Source organism: Anas platyrhynchos, chromosome 15, assembly GCF_047663525.1.
Source record: "Anas platyrhynchos isolate ZD024472 breed Pekin duck chromosome 15, IASCAAS_PekinDuck_T2T, whole genome shotgun sequence".
Lineage (NCBI taxonomy): Eukaryota > Metazoa > Chordata > Aves > Anseriformes > Anatidae > Anas > Anas platyrhynchos.
In genome coordinates, this window is record NC_092601.1 from 18,118,401 (window position 1) to 18,137,225 (window position 18,825).

General features: G+C 46.1%; 1 protein-coding gene across 1 annotated transcript in view; it reads left to right on the plus strand.

Annotated features, from left to right (window-relative positions):
• Positions 1 to 18,825, plus strand: part of LMF1 (lipase maturation factor 1) — a 186,651-nt gene that overhangs the window by 19,164 nt on the left and 148,662 nt on the right. The window contains exon 3 of the mRNA XM_027468734.3: positions 3,823 to 3,833. Within this exon, the coding sequence (XP_027324535.3) occupies positions 3,823 to 3,833 (11 nt within the window). The remainder of the gene's footprint in view (positions 1 to 3,822; positions 3,834 to 18,825) is intronic.

Sequence of the window (18,825 nt, forward strand, 5' to 3'; positions counted from 1 at the left end):
ACTGAAACCAGCTGTCAGAAATGTTTCTTACCCCCGCACTTTTAAGTTAATGATGTTCTGAAATTAATGGTGCACTAGACTAATTCTGTCATCTCGTTTTGATGGGCTCGCAGCCTCTTGGTCTCTTGCGAGTGGTATTTGCCAACTGGCTCCTTTGTTTGGAGGCAGTGCGCTTAGGAAGTGGGTTCCCAAGTGCAAGGTACCACGTGTGTGTGTATATGAAGATGTGTGTACGTGTATAAAAATAGAGATATTAAAAAGATGGTTTTAGTCCTGAAGTGTTTACGGCTTTAGTTTGGTTAGCGTGCTGTGGTTCCCCAAACGAGATTTCAGGCACGTAGGCCAGTAGCTTTTCGGGGTGTCACGCACACGACAGCAGTGGGTGAGGGTTCCTCTCTGTGCCTTTGGGAGGTGTCAGCCAGCAGTGTGTCTGCCCGTGGTGCTGTGCAGGAAGAGGCACAGCCCTGGAAGCAGCACAGAAAGCTGGAGGAGCTGGGCTGGCGAGGGAAGGGAGAGCTGGGAAAGGAGACAAGTCTTTGAGTGCCTGGAAGTAGCAGACGAGATGGAAATCAGGTCAGTTTTCTGTGCTTTTGTAGTTTCGCCCTTTTTTCTCGCCTAATGCGCTGCCTGGATTGACGGCAGGCAGCTCCTCCAGCTTTCCCTCTCACTAAAGTCTCAGAAAGAAGCTTCGAGCTCCGTCCATTGTGTGTGCGTTTGGTTTCCAGCTGTGGTCTGAGGTTGCTGGTACCTCCTAGAGAGCAGCCCACCGCCTTCAATCCTCGCTGGGCACGCAGGGGGAGTTGTAACATCTCCATCCCTCCCCAGCAATGAGTACCCCCATCCGTAATCTCTCCTTGGTTTGCAGAAGCTCTGCAGAGCTGCTGTGGAAACATCTCTCCAGCAGACACCGGAGCCTGGTGGAGAATGGAAATCACATCTGCACTGCCCAAATCCTTTCCCCCATCCCGAGCTATGCAGCCCAGAGGATGAGAGGTTCGTAATGGAGATGAAAGTTGACATCTGGGTTCACTTTCCGTAGAGGATGTTCTCCACGGAGAACAGTGAGAAGCTGTTAACACCCGCTGCAGATTGGGGATGCAGCAGTGAGTTATCCTGCCTGGGGAAATCGCTGCAGTTGGAAGAGTCTTGTGGGGTCGGGCACTGCCAGGCTGAGAGGCAGGGAGGACGAGTTTTTCATTGTTAGAAATACAGACGCGTTTTCCTAGAAAGCACTGGGACGTGCAAAATTAAAAGTTCCTGTCTTTTAATACCATTCATTAGTAGGCTCCATGCAGAATGTTGTCACTATTTACAGTCCCTGTTCCAAGCAACTCTTACATTAACCAATTTGTGCAGCTGTGGGGTAGGTAAGTGGAGAAAGAATGTGAAGTTATCAGGTAAATGTGGCCAGCCTGCTTTTCCTCCGTGCGCAAACAGAAGCAATCATCCTGCGTGCTTTGCATGCTGAGCAAAGGGTGTAGTTACACAGAAAAAGGAGGGACTCCTTCCCCTGCAGGAGCTGGTACGCCCCAAGGAGCAGGGTGATGGCTTTGTTGCACGGCTCAGGTGGTTTTGGTTGAGTTGGGGCTCATGCAGAATGGAGCCGTGCCTTCAAGCCAACGTGGCTTGGTGCTGGAGAATGCCCTGGTTGGGACCAAAGTAGCTTGCTGCAGTCTGGACCGTGCAGTGCTACAAGTTTTTGCTTTCCAGGAATATATTGGACCTGTACTGGTGTTAATCGGCATGAGAATGGGATGGAAACAACTCAACTTCAATATTTGATGGTGTTTATGATTCCCAGCTGATGCTCACAGTCTCTCTGAGCGTGACATGAGATTTGCCTCTAATGACAAGTCATTGCTAATTACGATGTTTCTCCAACCGGAGAACAGAAATGACATCACACTTGCATTTGATTTAGAAAATATGAATGGAATGTGCTTTGAATTCGCAAGATTTCTGGGTTTTGACAATATGCAGATCAAAAGTCGCTCTATTGAAGTTTTCCGAGCCTCTCAAAATGAAATCCATGTTCTTTTGTCACCGTGTGTCAGTAATGTTTCAAACTCCAGGCAGGCAGGGAGTGACGAGATAAATATATATTTAATAAACACTTCTGTTTACTCTGTATAAGCAAGGAAGAGGACTTAGGAAATGGAAAAACAGCAATTAGGTTCCAAACTAGGGTCTGAAGTCCAGGGGAATTAGGTACCTGCCTGCTTGTACCTATAAAAAATATCCCTGCGAGAAGCCCTGCTGCTTTTATGTATTTGGAGTTGGCCATTTTCTTTGGTTTCCTTGGCATTTGTATTGCAAGCTTCTTCAGAGAAATAAATTCACAAGTGTTTGCCTGTCATCACATGACAAGTTATGGAGCCTAGATTGATGTAATCAGCAACAGACACACGTCAGAAAACTATGTGGTTCAGAAGAATACAATATTTTATTAATTCCTCATTTTGTGCATGTCTCTGTGTGTGTGTTTTAAATGAGCCTCAGGGGGTTCTTTACTTCTGCCAAGAAATAAGAATAATTCCTACAAGTTTGTGTTGAACTGCGCCACAACTGTGGTGGAGAACAGGGAAGTCAGGTTGCCCTTAATGACAGATATCTTCATAAAGAGACACTTTTATTAACAACCTTACAACTTATTGTGCATCTCAAAGTTACTGCTCTCTACACATCAGTAGCCCTGTTTGAAATGGTTAAGTATCAAGTAAAATATTTAGATTGATAGTTTGTGTTGTTGTTTTTTTTTTTTTTAATAACTATTTGAGGTACCTGTGTATGGTATAAGATTTGTGAATAGGATACTTTCGGTAAGAGAAAATTTTCTGAAAATAGAAAATATTTAGAGGACTTTTGGTTTTGGGTAGAGGTTGTTTTTCCTTTTTTGTTTCTTTTATTTTTTTGGGGGGGTGTAGGTCAGATAAAAAATATAAAACCCTGGACTGAAGCCCTAATGGGAGGAAACCTATTAGGGAATGTGCCCCAGCTTCAGCTAACGGCCTTGCAAACACAAATCCTGTCCAGCTCCTGGTGTTGTGGGGCTGGCAGCAACATCCACAACCCCAACATCCCTGCCCTGTGCTCGCAGATGGGTGCTGCTGGAGCTGTGGCTTTGCGAGCAAAAGAAAGCAGCGAAATAGGCTTCAGGAGACATCCCGTTTATCAGGATGCTAAGCAGCTAAGGCTGAAGGAAATCTCAATGAGGAAATTAATTTGAATAAAAAAGAATTACATGATGCACCGGGGTGCATTGATGTGAAGGTGGTACAGCAGGCACGTGCCGCTTTGAAGCACGGGGGATTGCTAAGCAGAAGTGCACAGCACTCAACTGGCACATGACACGGTGCTAGACTTCTCTGTGCTTTAGAAAAAGGGGAAAAAAAGTTTATCAGCAGGAGGCAACTTCTTGCTTTTTGGGCGAGGAGCTGCTCCTTGTGAAGCCAGCTCAGCCCAGGTGTTACCAGCTGGGATTTGGGATGACACTGTCTCTTTTGGGAATGCTGCTTTAGCATCTTTACAAAAAGATAGGTGGCTGGTTGCTTGGAGTGCTGAATAACAGCTTAATTCTTCCCCAAAAGGGTTTAATTGGCTCTTGTCTTTCCAGTCAGCAGGGCAGTTTGAGAAGCAATTTGCCATTTAGTGCCTCTGGGTTGCACGTTGCGTGGCTCAGACATGTTTTCATACTCCCTGACAGATGTTTTGAAATTCAAAACCTGTGTGAAGTTTGAAATAAAAGTAATAATGAGGCATAAGTCCCCATGTTTGAACAACTGAGTTTAATTTTTTTTGCTTTTTCTCCATTTTGTTTTGCAGGTATTCCTTTGGTAAGTGAATAAAAATGAGAAAAATTCTGCAGTAATAATTTATTGGTGCATTTGTGGGTATGTAGTTTTTACATTACTCTAGCTTTCTTTCTCCCTCTGTCAAACGTTTAAGTTACAATTGTCTTTATTCTCTGCCTTTCATTGTTTTTCTCTGCCTATATGTCAGAAATGGAAGGAAAGGAAAACTGGAAGTAATTCTGTAAATTGAGACCGAGGGAGTCTTGGTGGAAGGGTTGTGTAGCCACCAGCAGCATCATTCAGAGGGTGATTAAAGATGAATGGTTAAATAAGCCCAAGGCTACCAAACGAAATGAGATCTGAAGGACATCTGCTGGGAGGGAATCTGCATCTCTGAAATTGTAATTCCCTTTCTGCTAATGATTCGTATGAACATCAAGAGCCTCATACTCATTTTATCCTTTTTCCTGCTTGTGCAAGATGTAACTATTGCTTCCTTGGAGTTCTGGGAGATTGACTTGTGCTTTGCACAGGTTTGATTTTGTTTCAGCATTAAATATTCCAACCTACAGTCAGAGTCTTAATGGAAATTTAGAAATCTAAGTAGAAAAATTGTTCCTCTCTGTGGAAATATTAAGAAAACAGCTAGAGTACTTCCGACTTTTTGGGGTGAGGAACGATGGTATGGCATAATGTCCCAAAACAGCATCTTTTGCTATGCCTGTTCATGCTTTCCGCTTGGTCTTCGGTCCCTCGGATAGGTGAGGTGGAGAGGAAACCAGTCACAAATAAAAATTTTGGTCTATTATAAGGCACCAGAGTAAAGTCCGTTTGTGTTGTGTGTATTACTGAGGCTTGCAAATCTGATAAGCAGGTATGCCTCCCCTGCAGGGATTTGTATCCATCTCCCTGTGTAGGTTGGTCATTTTAATAAGTGGATTTAACATTTGGGTGTATGTGAGATCAGAAAGATGATGCTTTACCAAGTGGAGAAGCAGAAGAGTACGGAGAATTGTTCTCACTCCCATGTATTTTAGCTAATCGTTCCAAGCAGAACGAGGAGATTTTAACCAGCTGCATTTCACAATACGAATGTTCACTGTAGTGGAGTTACTGAGGACACCCATCACAGTTTTAACCCAAGTTATTTGTCTTCTGTGTGTTTTCCACTTTCGCCGATAGCTGTAGAAAAACTGCTTTTCCTAAGTGCTATTTTACATTTCTGTCCCTTTGTGTGCCGACCGGAGAGCCACCCTGTGAGGGCTCCTGAAGTCCTTTGTACGCAGTAGGGACTCTCCCTTTTTTTTTTGGCTTAAGGACTATTTCTGAATAAGATGAATGAGATGTAAATCTTGAGCTACTTTTGTTAGAGTACAGGAAAACCACAATATTTTTGTTATAATATAGCTGAAACAACAACACTCCTCCATTGCTGTAGAAGTACATTAAATATTGCTGAGCTCTGGAAGCCTTATTCTTTGGTAGCATCTACTTCAAAGCGGGATTTTTTTTTTTTTTAATAAAAAAAAAATAATTCCTGGAGAGGTCTTTGTAAATGCTGACTGTTTCCTATTCCCCTCCAGGAAGTGTGCTTTTTTGATACATCTTAGGATGGATTTTGGTAGCCTCTATTAAAACTGCAGGCTGTCCCTATGAATTTTAAAGAACTCCAGAGCCTGGAAATAACAACAAGCTGTTAGGCCAAATGGGATCAACTGGTATTGCCACAGGTTTTGCTCTTTGCTCTCACTGCTGTCAGGTAACAGTTATTAAAAACACTCCTCACTTAGGGAACGAGCTGTGAAACAGCCCTGCTGCGGTGTTCACGGCGTGCAGCACCGGCCGTGTCGGACCGCTCGCCTTCGACAGGCGAAGAGATGCCCTGCAATGCTGATCCTGCACGGGATCAGCATTTATTGTTATTCTAAATGTGGCTTTAGATGTGGCACGGCATGTTTTGGTGAGCACACGGCAGTTTTGCATCGGGTCCCTCCCCGCGGACAGGCACTGCTCAGGTGGGCCAGGTCCCTGCCGTGCATGACCTGATGGCTCTTTCTTGTCCCTATTTTCTGCAACTCAGTGCTCTGGAGGTCGAGCATGGACTATGCTCCAGTGGGACTGCTTGCTGGCCAGAGCACCCTGAACTGTTTCAGTCCTGCCAAGCTGAGCTGAAGCTGATGGGAGTCTCAGGAGGCTGGAGGTGCTGCCTGCCCTCCGCAGAGCACGCCTTGGGGCCGTACTGCTCCTGGGGAGCTGAGGTGGTATGGCAGAGCCATCCTCAGCCTGAATCTCCTCCCTGGGCTCCTCTGTCCCGAGGGCTTTCCTTCCTGGCCCTTTTTGTTTGAGTGCCTTGACTCGTTTTGGCACCTTGAGGCTGGTTCAGCTCCAGAAACAGCAAGTCTCGCTCTGTCTGAAGGTTGCAGCTGTGATGCTGGGGCTAGAAAGAACCAGCAAGGTCAAGTTGTTATCTTTCTTAAAATTAAGGACATCTTTTTCTGCTGGCGTAGAATAAGACTAAAGCTACTTCAGCAGATCCGTGGTGTTGACAGCTTTGCTGTTTCTGACCCCCTCTGAGCCAGGGTGTGCTCCTCTAGAACAGTAGTTCCCGATGATGCTTCTGTCTGAGATGCCCCCAGGGACGTTGTTTTTCAGTGTGCGGGACTGATTTCATGTGGTGATTTATTATCTCTGCTTGAACAGAGGCTTTGAAAAAGATGATGCTCTCTTGCAGGCTTTCTTGCCCTCTTCCTTTTGTTCTGCCTTCCTCTTGCGTTAAGTAGCCCCAGATATTCAGAAGACAGCTTGACAGCACGATGTATGGCCTGAGATGCTACAGCAGTGCTGCTGGATGTGTGAGAGACAGCGGAGGGCTAAGCAGAGCTGCAGAAAGGCTGCAAAGGTTGTGCAGTTTGTAACGGAGAGCCGAGTCTCTCCGTGGAGCAGAAATCCAGGTGTGCTGTGGGAAAATGATGCAACCCTTCAGGGAGATTCTGACTCTACACTGCTGTCTCCGTGGTCATCGGATACCTCTCAGCAGCAATGTGAATTCCTAGCAAGGAATGTGCAGGAAAGACAGAAATGTGCCTGTTTACCTTCTGGCTATCAATGGGATCGTTAAACAGAAAGGATTGAGAAACAGCTGATCTTATTTGACTCTTGATGCACAAAAGTGTCCTGTTGGGAGCCAAAGCAAATGTTTCCTTGGGGATGGTTCCAGAGAGCCTTGCTTCTACGATCATTGCAGGCCAACTGTATGGCTAGAATTGGAAGCATATTTTACAAATAAGAGGTTTTTTTGTCCTCTGACAGTAAAATGTTGGTATTTTTGGTGTGGAGAGAAGGCAGTCAGAGGTTCGCTGAATTTCAAATTAAACTCCCAGTTTTTACCATCATCTGCAAACAAGGAATAAGCAAATAATTTAGTTCGTACCTCTGCCAGCCCCCCAGTTTTGTTGCCTCTGTTATCTCAGAATTTAAGATGAAATGTGTTTTGATTAGGAGTGGAATAAAAAGTTGAGAGCAGAGCGTATGTAATTCTCCATTACTTGCTAAATCCTCACTCTTTACTTCAATGCAAATTGTTCCGAGGAGGATTCTTTTTTAAAAGGTCTTCAGGGATCTTGAATTTTAGATGTGCATTGACATGAAATGAAATGTTAGAGTGCACAGCTGGGGTTCTGGCTTTTGCAGTACAAGATGGAGATGTTTCTCCTTTGTGGGAACGTGTTCCCAAGGAAGGGGCGAAGTTTTCCTGTTAGTTGCACTATGTTAGCGAGCAGCGCAGGGGGTGCAGAATAAAATGAGAGCGAGTTGGAAGGACCAAGGTCAAACTTCAGGTCTGAAGCATGCTTTAAAGGCTTGCTGGGATGGGGACGGGTCTGGGCTGTACTGTGCCTGCAACCAAGCCATTCATTCCTGCAGACCCATCTGAGGTGTCTGTTGGTGGGTTTGAGATCTCAGAGGTGTTAGAGCGAGGGAATTCACCAGGAGAGGCTTTGTTTGTGTGCACTAGCACGTGGCAGCACTCGTTGTGGTTGGCACATAGGAGAGGCACGGGCAGGAGGACGTGGAGGACGCCTTGGTCCCCGTTACTCCTGGAGAACTTTGTTCTCCTCGCAGCACGAGGCTGGCGAGCCCCTGGGGATCTCTGCAGGGCTGGGCACCCACATGGCCCTCGGTGCTATTTATTCGTCCTGCCCCCCGGCTGCGATGGGAGGGACGGGGCTGGCTTAGCGACTGTTCCTGTTCCTGGCTATTATCGTGATCTGCTGTTCCTATTTCTCGTGTAAGAGTGGGAAACTTTTCTCTCTGTCTTATTAAATCTATTTTTCAAGCTGTCACTTAACCAGGTCTAGTGACAGAGTCGGATGTTTATGTGGCCCTGGACACTTGAACTCTGGTGTTTTCAATCACAACAGCACCTTTTGCCAGCCGTTGTGAATTAAATACTCCTCGTGACCTTTTACCCTCGCCGCTCTTAAATTCATGCTTTAAAAACAGCTTAATGAGGGGTTTACTGGCCCAATTGGAAGTTTTTATTAAAACCTATTAGTGTGCTAGAGTAGCCTGCCTGAAGGAAACGATTAGCCCAAAGCAACTAAACTTGGAGCTGGCCCCTAGCCACACCAGGTTTTCACTAAACTGTTTCCAGACCCACGTTAACCCTAACACTGCAGCCTGCATGGTATTCATATCCTCTGCTTTAATTTATAGCTTGTCTGATTCTCTCCCCAGCCTTTCTCCGTGTTCGCGAAAGCATTTTGGTTTAATGTAATTAGAGCTGCATTAAAGGGCAGCGTGCCTTCATCCAGGCCCCTCTCGTTTGCGAACCCTAATTAAGCAGAAGTGCCCCCCGCAGCCCTCCGCTGGCCGGGTGAGGTGTGTGCCCCTGCTTGGACGTGGCCGTGGTGCTCCTGGGACCCTGGCCCTTGCTCCCTTCCCACGAGGAGCATCTCAGCACCAAGCTGGAGGTGTTGGTGGAGCCCCGGGGTTAAAGCAGAGCTGGGTAAGGGGAGGACACGGCCTCGGGACAGCACTCGGAGCAGGAGGGTGGGAATCCTGGCTGGCTTCTGCCTCCAGCCACCCCTCGGATCCCAGTGTGTTTGCTCCAAGTCTGCATTCTGTTTTTAAGCCTGGGCCCGTGGTTCCTGCCAGGTTTAAATATACATTTTGCAACGCTGCTGAAGCCCTGTAGCCCTTATCTTAGTGTTCCTGTGCTAATGTGCCCGTGCAGCTGAGAGAAGCAGGCCAGAGCTCCAGCTTCAGCTGAAACAACTCCTCCAGAAGCTGCTCTGGAAGTCCCACAAGTGCTGAGCAGCCGTCACCTTCTTGCTGCTCCTCCAGCATCCCTGCCCCTGCCCTGCTCATTCAGGCTAACGGCAGCATCTCCCTCGAAAGCCACAAGATCTTTGGAGATGGGGCTTCCAGTTCTTTTTTAGATATTTTTCATACCATATCTTGCCTGTTTGTGGATGTCAGCAGCTACTGAGCTGACAGCATGAAACTCTGCACAATTTTGTGACCTGTATTTAACGTTTTGCTGCTGTGTCTGCTGAACTGGCTGTCCTTGTGTTCCTGGTACAGCCCCAGTGCCCAGGGAGTCACTGCTGTATATACTGAACGAAGCTTGACAAGCTTCCTATTTTTCCATCAGTTATTATTAAGCACAAAACAAAAAGCACGGTCCCTCTCCACACCACGCGCTTCCTGAGTGTCACCTCCTGTCTTTATTTTTACTGGCATATGGATGCACCAACCTTGGGAGGCACCTTTTAAAAAGAATGTTTAAGGAAAAATCTGCCATTAAAGTTATTACAGTAAAGTACTGCCTTTGATTGCGGCAATTATGCAAATGATTTTAAGGGATAAAATACTTCTTAACAAGGACTGATGTAAATGGTGGTGCTGGAACGAGTGCATAACTTCTTCAAACACAATCTTTCTGTGCAAGTAATTTTCTCTCAGCGGTTTGCCATGTTGCCTGGATGTCGACCTGTGTAACCAATGACTGGCCTGCGGATGTGATTTTATTTTCTCTTGATACAGGAATGTAAGTGGGTGGAATGGGAACGCTGGTCTTGCAGAAACTGGGAAGCCCTTTCCCTAAGCAAATTGTTTCTCCACAGCTCTTGTGGCTGACTTTTGTCCTAGCTTTAATAAAAAGGAAACAAACAGAAATGCTTTTTGCAGGCACAGATATTCCTCCGAAAAAATGAGGTTGGATTGGGTGACTAGCAAGAGTGGGGCTCCTGTTGATTAAGGATTCTGCACTAATGCATTGCTGAGGTTAAGTTAAATGAAGCTTTCTCCAGTATTACTTTTAAAGCAGAGAAGTTGGATCCTTGTCTCCATGGTTTGGAAAAACATTGTCCATACTTTAAGATAGTGATCTGCTGCTGGTGTGGCTGAGACTTGCCTCCTACTTCAGTCTGATTGCAAAAAATGTGGATGGGCAGTCCGTGCCTTGGCTTTGGACTGGGCTGGGGATGTGCTCACCATGTAATGGATTTGTTGCTGTTAGCCCTCCTGCAGCTGGCATGTAACAACATAACCCCCCGAAACCTTTATAAATTCATTGGTGAGCAGCAGTGAACGTGCCAGCAGCGTGGCAGCGTGCCCATGTACGATGTGGTGGCATCCCTTTGTAAGGTAGCTGAGCTGCCTCATCCCCTTGAAACCCCAGTATTAAAGGTGTGGTGGAAATGCAAAGTGTGTGTGTGTGTATCTTCGTTAGGGATGTGTCTGGTCTGCTTGAAAATCTGTTGTGGGGTGACAGCTGCAGGAATTAAAGATGTGGCAGCAAAAAGAGGCCTTGGAGGTCCAGTGACACAGATGTCAGGTATGGCTCTTGAGCTGCGGAAAACTGCAGGGCATTTTGTTCAGTCTGGGCTGCAGGAATGGACGCAGTCTGCATGGAGATGCAGCAAGCCTCTGTCCCTGCCAGCAGCAGCGACAGGGACCTCCCTGTTCAGGCGGTGCTGGGCTCACACGTAGCGCTTGGATGCTCTCACGCGGATCCAACACCAGTGCCCAGCTTGGCTGGAGCAGGTGTAGTAATTTGCAATTATAATCATGGCTTCTGCTTTTGCAAATCTGTGTGCAAATAGCAAGGGTATTGTATGCAAAGCTTTACAACCCCTGCATTTTCTTCTAAAATACATTCTCCCTTTCAGGGGTGTAGGGGTGGTTCTCCCTTACTAAGGGATTTAGTGTACTTACTGCAATGGTATCAGTGTCTGCTTAGATTTTTGTCCTTCTAACAAGATTGACCAAAGGAAAGGTATAGGAGTGTCTTTATTTTAGATCTGGGCATCAGCAGAAAAAAAGGTGATGCAATTTGACTCATTTTAATTGCCATAGGTACAGAAGAATGACTCTCTTCACAGATACACCTGAACAGCTCCGTACTGGCACTGAGTTCACTTGTGTGTGTTTTAAAGCCAGTAGTAGTTCTCCTTATCTCATAGTAGCATCTCTGTTATCTGTTCTCATGAGCTTACGGTGGATTTGTGTTAAGCCTTCCCATTAACCTGTGACTTTGTGCAATGCTCCCAGTTGCTGCTTCCAATGCAAAAACAAGAACGAGACTTGGATTAGTAAGTGTCAGGTCAGCTCCTAAAAAATATAGATGAAAAACATACTAAAAGTACCGATATACATAGCGAGGTACATCTGAACAAAAGCTAGCTCTGATCATGCTGAAATTTTGGAGGAGGATTTGACTTGCATCCAAACATTCCAGCATGGACTGATTGCTACTTGTTTGTGTAACAAGAAGGCATTTCCTTTGCTAAAGGATCCCGAGCTTGTTCCAAGCTCACTGTAGGCAAGGAAAACGCTGCCCAACACCGAAAGGCTCCCACCACTTGGGGCGAGGTTTCACATGGTCCAAGCATGGGCAGTGCTCAGTGTGACACGGGGTAACCTGAACACAGTGCTACTTGTCTGGGGGCGTTTGGGGAGGTCAAATGTAATTACTCAGTTGGAGTGTGGCTGGGAGAGTTATGATTAATTCCCTCGCTCCCTCAGAAAATCCTGTGGGAACTTCAGTGACCTCAGCGATAAGATCCTCATCGTTCAGCATCCGTTGGCATGGTTGAGCAGAGCAGACCTCCACCTGCTCACCCCGCTGCAGCAAGGGATCTACTCGGATCCAGGACCGACTGAGCAGTGAGCAGGGATGGGGCTGTGTGGGGTGCCATCTGCAGTGCTATCACCCGTGTCCTCCGGCACAGATGGGTTTTTGGAAGGAAACCAGGCAGGTGGGGCTGCTCTGACCTTGCTCAGGCTGTGGGCTGGTGAGAGGTTACAGCAGTTGTAGGGACTGCCGGGAGCTGCTGCTTCTCCCCCTTTCGGTTGCTCCAATTCAATCACACAAAATTATGAATTCTCCCTCTGCAAAAGTGGAGCAAAGTATTCTGGCAAGGCTAACCTCGTACAATAGCCACAAAAATTGTTCTTGTAAATACTTCACTATAAGATTATTTTTCCTTTTGCTCTGCTTTTAAGAAACAAAACCGACAACTTTTTGAAATAGGACTTGTTTTTTAAGACCTTATGTGATTGCAGAGGATGTCGGCTTTATTTTGTCCTTGCCTTACTATGAGTTACCAATATTTTTTTCTGCCTCTGAGCAGTACCTTCTTCTTGTCTGTAGTGCTTGCCTATGTGTTACTGTGTTTGAAGGATCTTGAGGGTGCTGCTGCAAGCTGATCTGTTCCCTGCTGCCAAGCTGGGATAATGGCAGTCCTGTTTTCCCTGCAATATTTGCTGGTTGTCACAAATGTCCATGTTGAGCATAGTCCCTCTGCTTGGTTTTACCTGTTAGAAAGTAGTCAGGTCTGCTGTGAAGGTGCCGCAAGCCAGAAGGCCACCGTGCAGTGTTACACACCTGAAACGTGGGAGGGAGGTGGTGGTAAAGTTCCCCTGGTTTGTAGCGAGGACACACTGGGGAGAATCCAGCAAAAACAATGGTTTAGCTCAGTGACCCTGTTGGCTTCAGCAGGCTGACGCTTCTCAGCAAGGGGCTATTTAAATTTGTTGCAATATCGCCAGGCTTTTGATGGAAAGAGGACGAGAGATGGGCAGAGTTGTCTTCAAGATCAAAAGTTCAATATTGGCAGGGCAGAACGAGTTTTATTTTTATTTTTCTCCCTTTTTCTGAAGTTAAATAAACCTTGATGTGCAGAATAACCCCTGAATAATAATAGTAATAATAAACTGAAGGACATCCAAGGAACTGCTGGCGTTTTTATTTTTTCATTAATCGCAGTGTCATTTCTAACGTGCACCTGATTTATGTGTGTCTGGTTAACCATTCAAATGCCCTTTCTCTGACCTGATATACACCACATGAAAGTTTTATGGCAGTAATTTATAGAGGATGATTACAGCTCCGAATGTAAAGGTTTGGAATACCGTTCTTCTTGGGGATGGTGGGGCTTGGTCTTGGCTGGGTGTTCCCCAGGTATATGGCAGAATTGCAAATTAAAAGGTTGAGGTTTGGGGACTTTGGGTATCACAGAGCAGCAGAAGAAAGCTGTGTGTGGACCTGTGAGGAGGGTCAAGAAGAGGTGGGCCCTAAACCTCTCCAAGGCAGCCAACTCTGTTGGGTTACTCTTGATCCTTTATTCTGGATTTGATCTGGAGTTTGGAAGCTTGAGTGGAATTCTGTAGATTTTTGGATGTTTTCCATTAGGAGTGTTTGAGCAGAAATGCACTGTACTTGGGGTCAGATTAAGTGGCGTAGGTCTTTTGTCTTTTTCAATCGCCTGTAGGCTCTAAAAGGCTCTGTCTGGAGATTCATCAGCAAAGCTGCAACATCCCCTGAATGTCCCTGTGCAAAAGCCCAACTGCACAAACACAGATGTGGAGGGACCATCGTTAACAGCATTGAAATGGAAATGGCGTTTCAGAAGGAGGAAGAACGCTTTAATATTCCTGCCCGTTTGTATCTGGTAATAACTTTTTTTTTTTTTTTTTTTTTTTTTGGCCAAGCATTAAAACACAGCACTAATCCAGCGACTTGACCAATAAAACAAAGGGCTGGTTTCAGGACACACATCCTAGTGTGCTCTGATCTGCTCCTTTTGTCTCCTTTTTCTTGCTGGGAGGAGGAGTGTGGGTTTTTTCTTTTAAGTCATCTTAAGGGTATTTGTTTGACTGCTCAATGGTACCGAGGGCTAGAGGCTATGCTATGTATTTATGCTGGCAGCGTCCCTTGTTGAAACCTGTGTGTTTCTTCACAAGTCTGTTTTGAAGTTTATTGCATTTTCTGTGTTCCCTCTACTCATAAAGACTGGTGGAAGTACTGGCGTTGGTTAATGGAATGGGAGACAGAGGTCAAGTTTGATCTTCCTCTTAAGTGCTGGACTCCTTCATCTCCCCGTGGCAGGGAACAAACTGTCACTCCTCACTGTCTTTGCAGAAATTGATGCAAAAGTAAGTGACCACATGAAAGGAGCTGTCGAAGGATTTCTTGTTAAAGTTCCTTTGTCCAAGAATGTTGTCTCCTTGAAATGGAAATGATTCACGGGAATGCGCTGGTTCGAACAGATTCCTGGATCAGAAAAATTGAATCAATATTTTTGAAACTGTTGAAACTGTGTGTCTTGTCCTTAAATTAAAAAAAAAAAAAAAAAAGAAAGAAAAAAGAGTGACTTAGCGTGCTGAATTGTGTTGGGTGGTATCCTAAAGCTACTGCGGCAGGGGCTTGGACTTCAGAGGTGCAGTTTTTTTTACTATCCCCAAAGCATTGTGTTAGACACACATCCACTGTCATAAAATCACTGCAGCAACTGGTAGTTGAAATATCTTGTGCATTTTCCTCTTATTTGTGGCATCTTTGCACAGAAGGAGAAGCTGAGGCATCTGCTTCCTGCTGAGCTGAGTGCATTTCAGCAGCGGGATGAGAGGGGTGTCCTTGTTTTCTTAAATAGTGTCCCAGCACACGAGTATTCTGCGTTATTAATTGTTCTTTAAGGAGCATGCCACCTAGCCAAATACTTCTGGCCACCTCCTCGTTGCATCCGCCATGTTCTCTCAAACTTCTTTTTTTAATTTGATTTATTTATTTTTAGTCTAGTGAAATAATTTTCTCATGGGCTTCTCTTCCGTTTCTAAACTGGGTGAAACCGCAGTGTGAAGCCATCCTCTTCCCAGTCGCGTATAGGAAGTGAGCGTGAGCCAAGGTACATATTTTATGTTAGTCGAAAGAGATAAGTGTCAGGATTTCAAAGTTAATTCCACCCGGCAACTTCCAGCGCTGAAATGTCTGCTGTGCCTTGGCTCTTGTGCCTCGCTTCAGAACAGTGGGAGCTGCTATTGCACCTCTTGTATTTTCGTATTCTTTTGTGGAGGGGATGCCTACGTGCATGCCGAAACGGGCTGGCAGTGGGGTTGCATTGCCACCCGCTCAGCTGGCTCTACTAACCCCATCTTCCACCTCCTGGTTCCCGTTACATAAAATGGGGATAAGGATTTCCCCAAGGTGCTTCCAGGTCTTTATGTAAAGCTGCTACTGAAGAGCGAGTGATTGCTATTTGGTTAAGGCACGGTGCCTAAAATAACATTTTAGCAGTGGGATTTGGACTTCTATCCTGTGCTTTCAGGCTATTAGGTGATTAAACCACCATTAAAACCGGACTAAACAGCTCCGGATTTTAGTGGAGCAGGTAGCTGAGGTGTGGAGGTTTGAGGTTACGTCTTGATTTACTATTTATTATGGACGTTTATCAGGGAGGAGATGGGGCAATTTTCTGTGCTTGCATGCAGCGGGGACCAGCTTGGGAGCAGGGTGATGGAAAAGGGGTCCTGCAGTTCCCCAGAAATGTAGTAGGAGGGGTGAAAGGAGACAGCAAAAGTGTTCCCCCAAAAGGGGCAAGAGGGTGAAAAATAAGCAAGCTGTGCAATAAAACAGCAACGAGCCGTCCGGGTGCAGGGTGGGGATGAGATGTCAGGCTGGCTCCTTCGGGAGGGGAAAAAGGAGCAAGGAGAAAGGTGAAGGATGAATGCTGGAGACCGATGGAGAAACAGTTCCTGTCCTTGTTCCTGCTGGCTGAGGTAATCCTGTTATTTTCGAGCAGCAAGCTGGGGCGCGTGGCCGAGATCAGCTCCCCCGAGCGCCGGCTGTGCTCGGCCTCGCAGCTGCAGGAGGAGCGCGGGCAGCGGCTGGCGGCTGGGGCTCGGCGTTGTCACCAGGGCCGGCACTGCCGGGGTTTTTTGTGAGCTTCGGTAAACACCAGGGCCAAGCTCTGGGTGTAAATCTGGAATGGTTTCAGCGCAGTTGGATCTGCCCAGCTGTGCTGGATGCTGGGGTCACGGGGCTGCAGGAGGAGGCCGCGGGGAGGTGCCTCAGGGGACAGCGCGGAGCTTTCCGTTTTGCTGAGCTTTACATCGCCACTTCTCGTCCTCACTGTTTGACCAGCGAATACATTACATTCCCATTTGTATGGCTCACCTCTCAATATGACTTGTTGCAGCTCGTGCAGCTTATTCATCCCCTAAAGCAGACATGGCTGCTGGCTGGTGGCGTGGGGAGGAGGTTTGGAAGTGCCCAGGCACGGGGCCCAGGGGAGGCCCTCACACGGCGCAGCGTTGCTCCACGTTGATTTCCACACTTGTGCATATCTGTGGGCACGTCGCAGAGCTCTTTGTCCTAAAAGGCTCTGGGATGTGCAGCTGTGTGGGTTGTTGGGCCCTCGGGGAGGCAGTTGGAGGGCTGTCAGTATGAAGCCTGCGTCCGTACTGCGGAGCGGGTGAGGTTCAATCTGGAGTGTCATTTGGGCTCTAAAACGCTCCCCCTGATACGGGAGCGAAGCAAACCTCAGAGCAGAGATAAATCCACGTTCCTGGGAGTTTCTCATAGGCTGCTGGGCTTGTGATCTGTCCTGCAGCTGCCTGTGGGCTGCGATGTGGCACGGCTCGTATAAATCCTTGCTCGCATTTTGCAGTGCTGTCAGCCCTTCGGTGTGGCTCAGAAAGTGATTTTTTTTTTTTTTTTTTTAAGAAAGTAGCTTGATGTGTATATTTCAATCTATGGGAATATGGAGTCCTCTGAGATCTGTGCAGTGAAAATGGTATATAGATAGTTAAGCAGGGGAATTTGGCCAAGACTTTCTGGCACACAGCTTGGACAGTTATAGTAATTTATTATAATATTTTCCCATCTGTTTGTTATTATTAAATATGAAGTACTGATGTTGCACAATCTTACCTTTTGGATTTATGTCCAGAAGAAATCAGTGTACATTTTTATTGAATACCTTTTAACTTTAACTTATGGCTATGAACAGCGTTTTGAACTTCTCCTTTGTGAGTTGAAAGTAAAATGAAATTAAAAAACTCCTGACACATGCCACTCTTTAAGGGTCAGCACTTTCTGGTTTGAAAATTAGCCCATACACGGATATCTTTCTTGAGTGTTTTATTTCCCTTCTAAATCCTGGGTTGCCAGCAGCTTCTTTTCCTGTTTGAGCTGTACATGAAAGCGTGGGTTCCGCGCTCTTGTCTTTGGCTGTGCACACAAGCAGCTGAAATAGTCAGTGTGTTTCTGGGGCCCCGGGACAGCACCGGGTATAAAACTGCTGGGAACTTCAAGGCTCGGGTGATGGCTACATCGGGTGTGCTGCTGGGGGTGTTGGGCATCAGCACGGTTTTGTCATACCCTGCTTTGAGGGCAGCCCCCTGTAGCGGGCAACCCCCTGCACCTCCAGAAACCCCAGATAGCAGTGAAAAATTCTCTGTGTCCTGCCAAGTCCATCCTGCAAGGCAGGGAGAAGCAGGGGAGAGGTGGCAGGAGGTGAGATTGCACGGGTTGCTTGTGGTGGGCTGGGTTGTGAAAGTAATTGGGCTGCGTTTCCGCTGACCTGTGCTCTTCTGATGGATGCGGCTCTGTTGCAGCCCGTCTAGCAGACCACGCGCATTTCCAGTAATAACTTGTTACAGGCTGCGCCTCTACCCCAAGTGGTTCTTCCTAGCTTATTGAATCGCCTACAGCTGCAACTCGCTCAAGGTCTTTTTAGTGCTTATGTGCAAAAGAAGTAACTTTCAGGGAAAGCCTTAATTTCCTGGGGCGATGGGCTGATATTTTCTTCTCTCAGGGCTGAAATCCTGGTCCCTGCATGTGTCTGGGGAGCAAGGCTCACCCTTGGGGAGCCGTCCCCTCTGCTCCTGGCCCCACTCCCCAGGATCACTTGTCCTGGGAAATGTGTGCGAGTCCTCCTGCTTGCAGAAACCTGTGAATTAAAACCCCATCTCACAAGCAATATTATTTTTTTTCCACTTTAGAAATAACTCCCTTTATTGTGCTGAATGCAAAATGTTTCATGTTCCATAGGTGTAAATGCATATAAAAGAGCTGCCGTGCTCTTTATTTCCACATTCCTAGATGTTTTTCAAAAAGTTTTATCTTTAATATCTGCACTTATCCTCTTGTGTAGTTATTTGGAGCAATGCATTGTGTCACGCTAAAAAGCTATTGATCTCTTTTAAATGGCTTTCTAGACCACTGCGCAATACTGCACTTATTAAAGGAGTAATTTTTTGTATAAAAGTTTTTTGTGTTTTTGTTTAAATGTTACCACATGCGGCATTGGCTATTTCATAGTGTAATTATTTTGACAAATAATACAGATGCTTTAGAACTGATTTTGGTTACCTTACTGTGTTTCAAATGATTTTTAAATAAAACTTTTTTTCCTCCCTTACATCCAGGGACTTATTGGCATGAGCATACCAAAGCCTCAGGTGTATGATAAATCACCAGAGTAAGCTTTGCTTGTGTTCAGGCTACCTTCACAGATGTTTCCACTTAGGAAGTTTCAGCCCTCAGCTTTACTGACAAGTTTCCCATTAATTATTGGAAGTTCACATCAAAGAGCAGATAATTACTTCTATTAATAAAGGGAATGCATTCTCTGAGCATCTATTTCAGGTGTTTGCTCAAAATTTCAGCATTTAAGCAGTTGCAGGATATTTTTCCCTGTTTTGCTGGAGCACTGGAAAGCATCCGACTGGTTGCTCCCCAAGCAATACC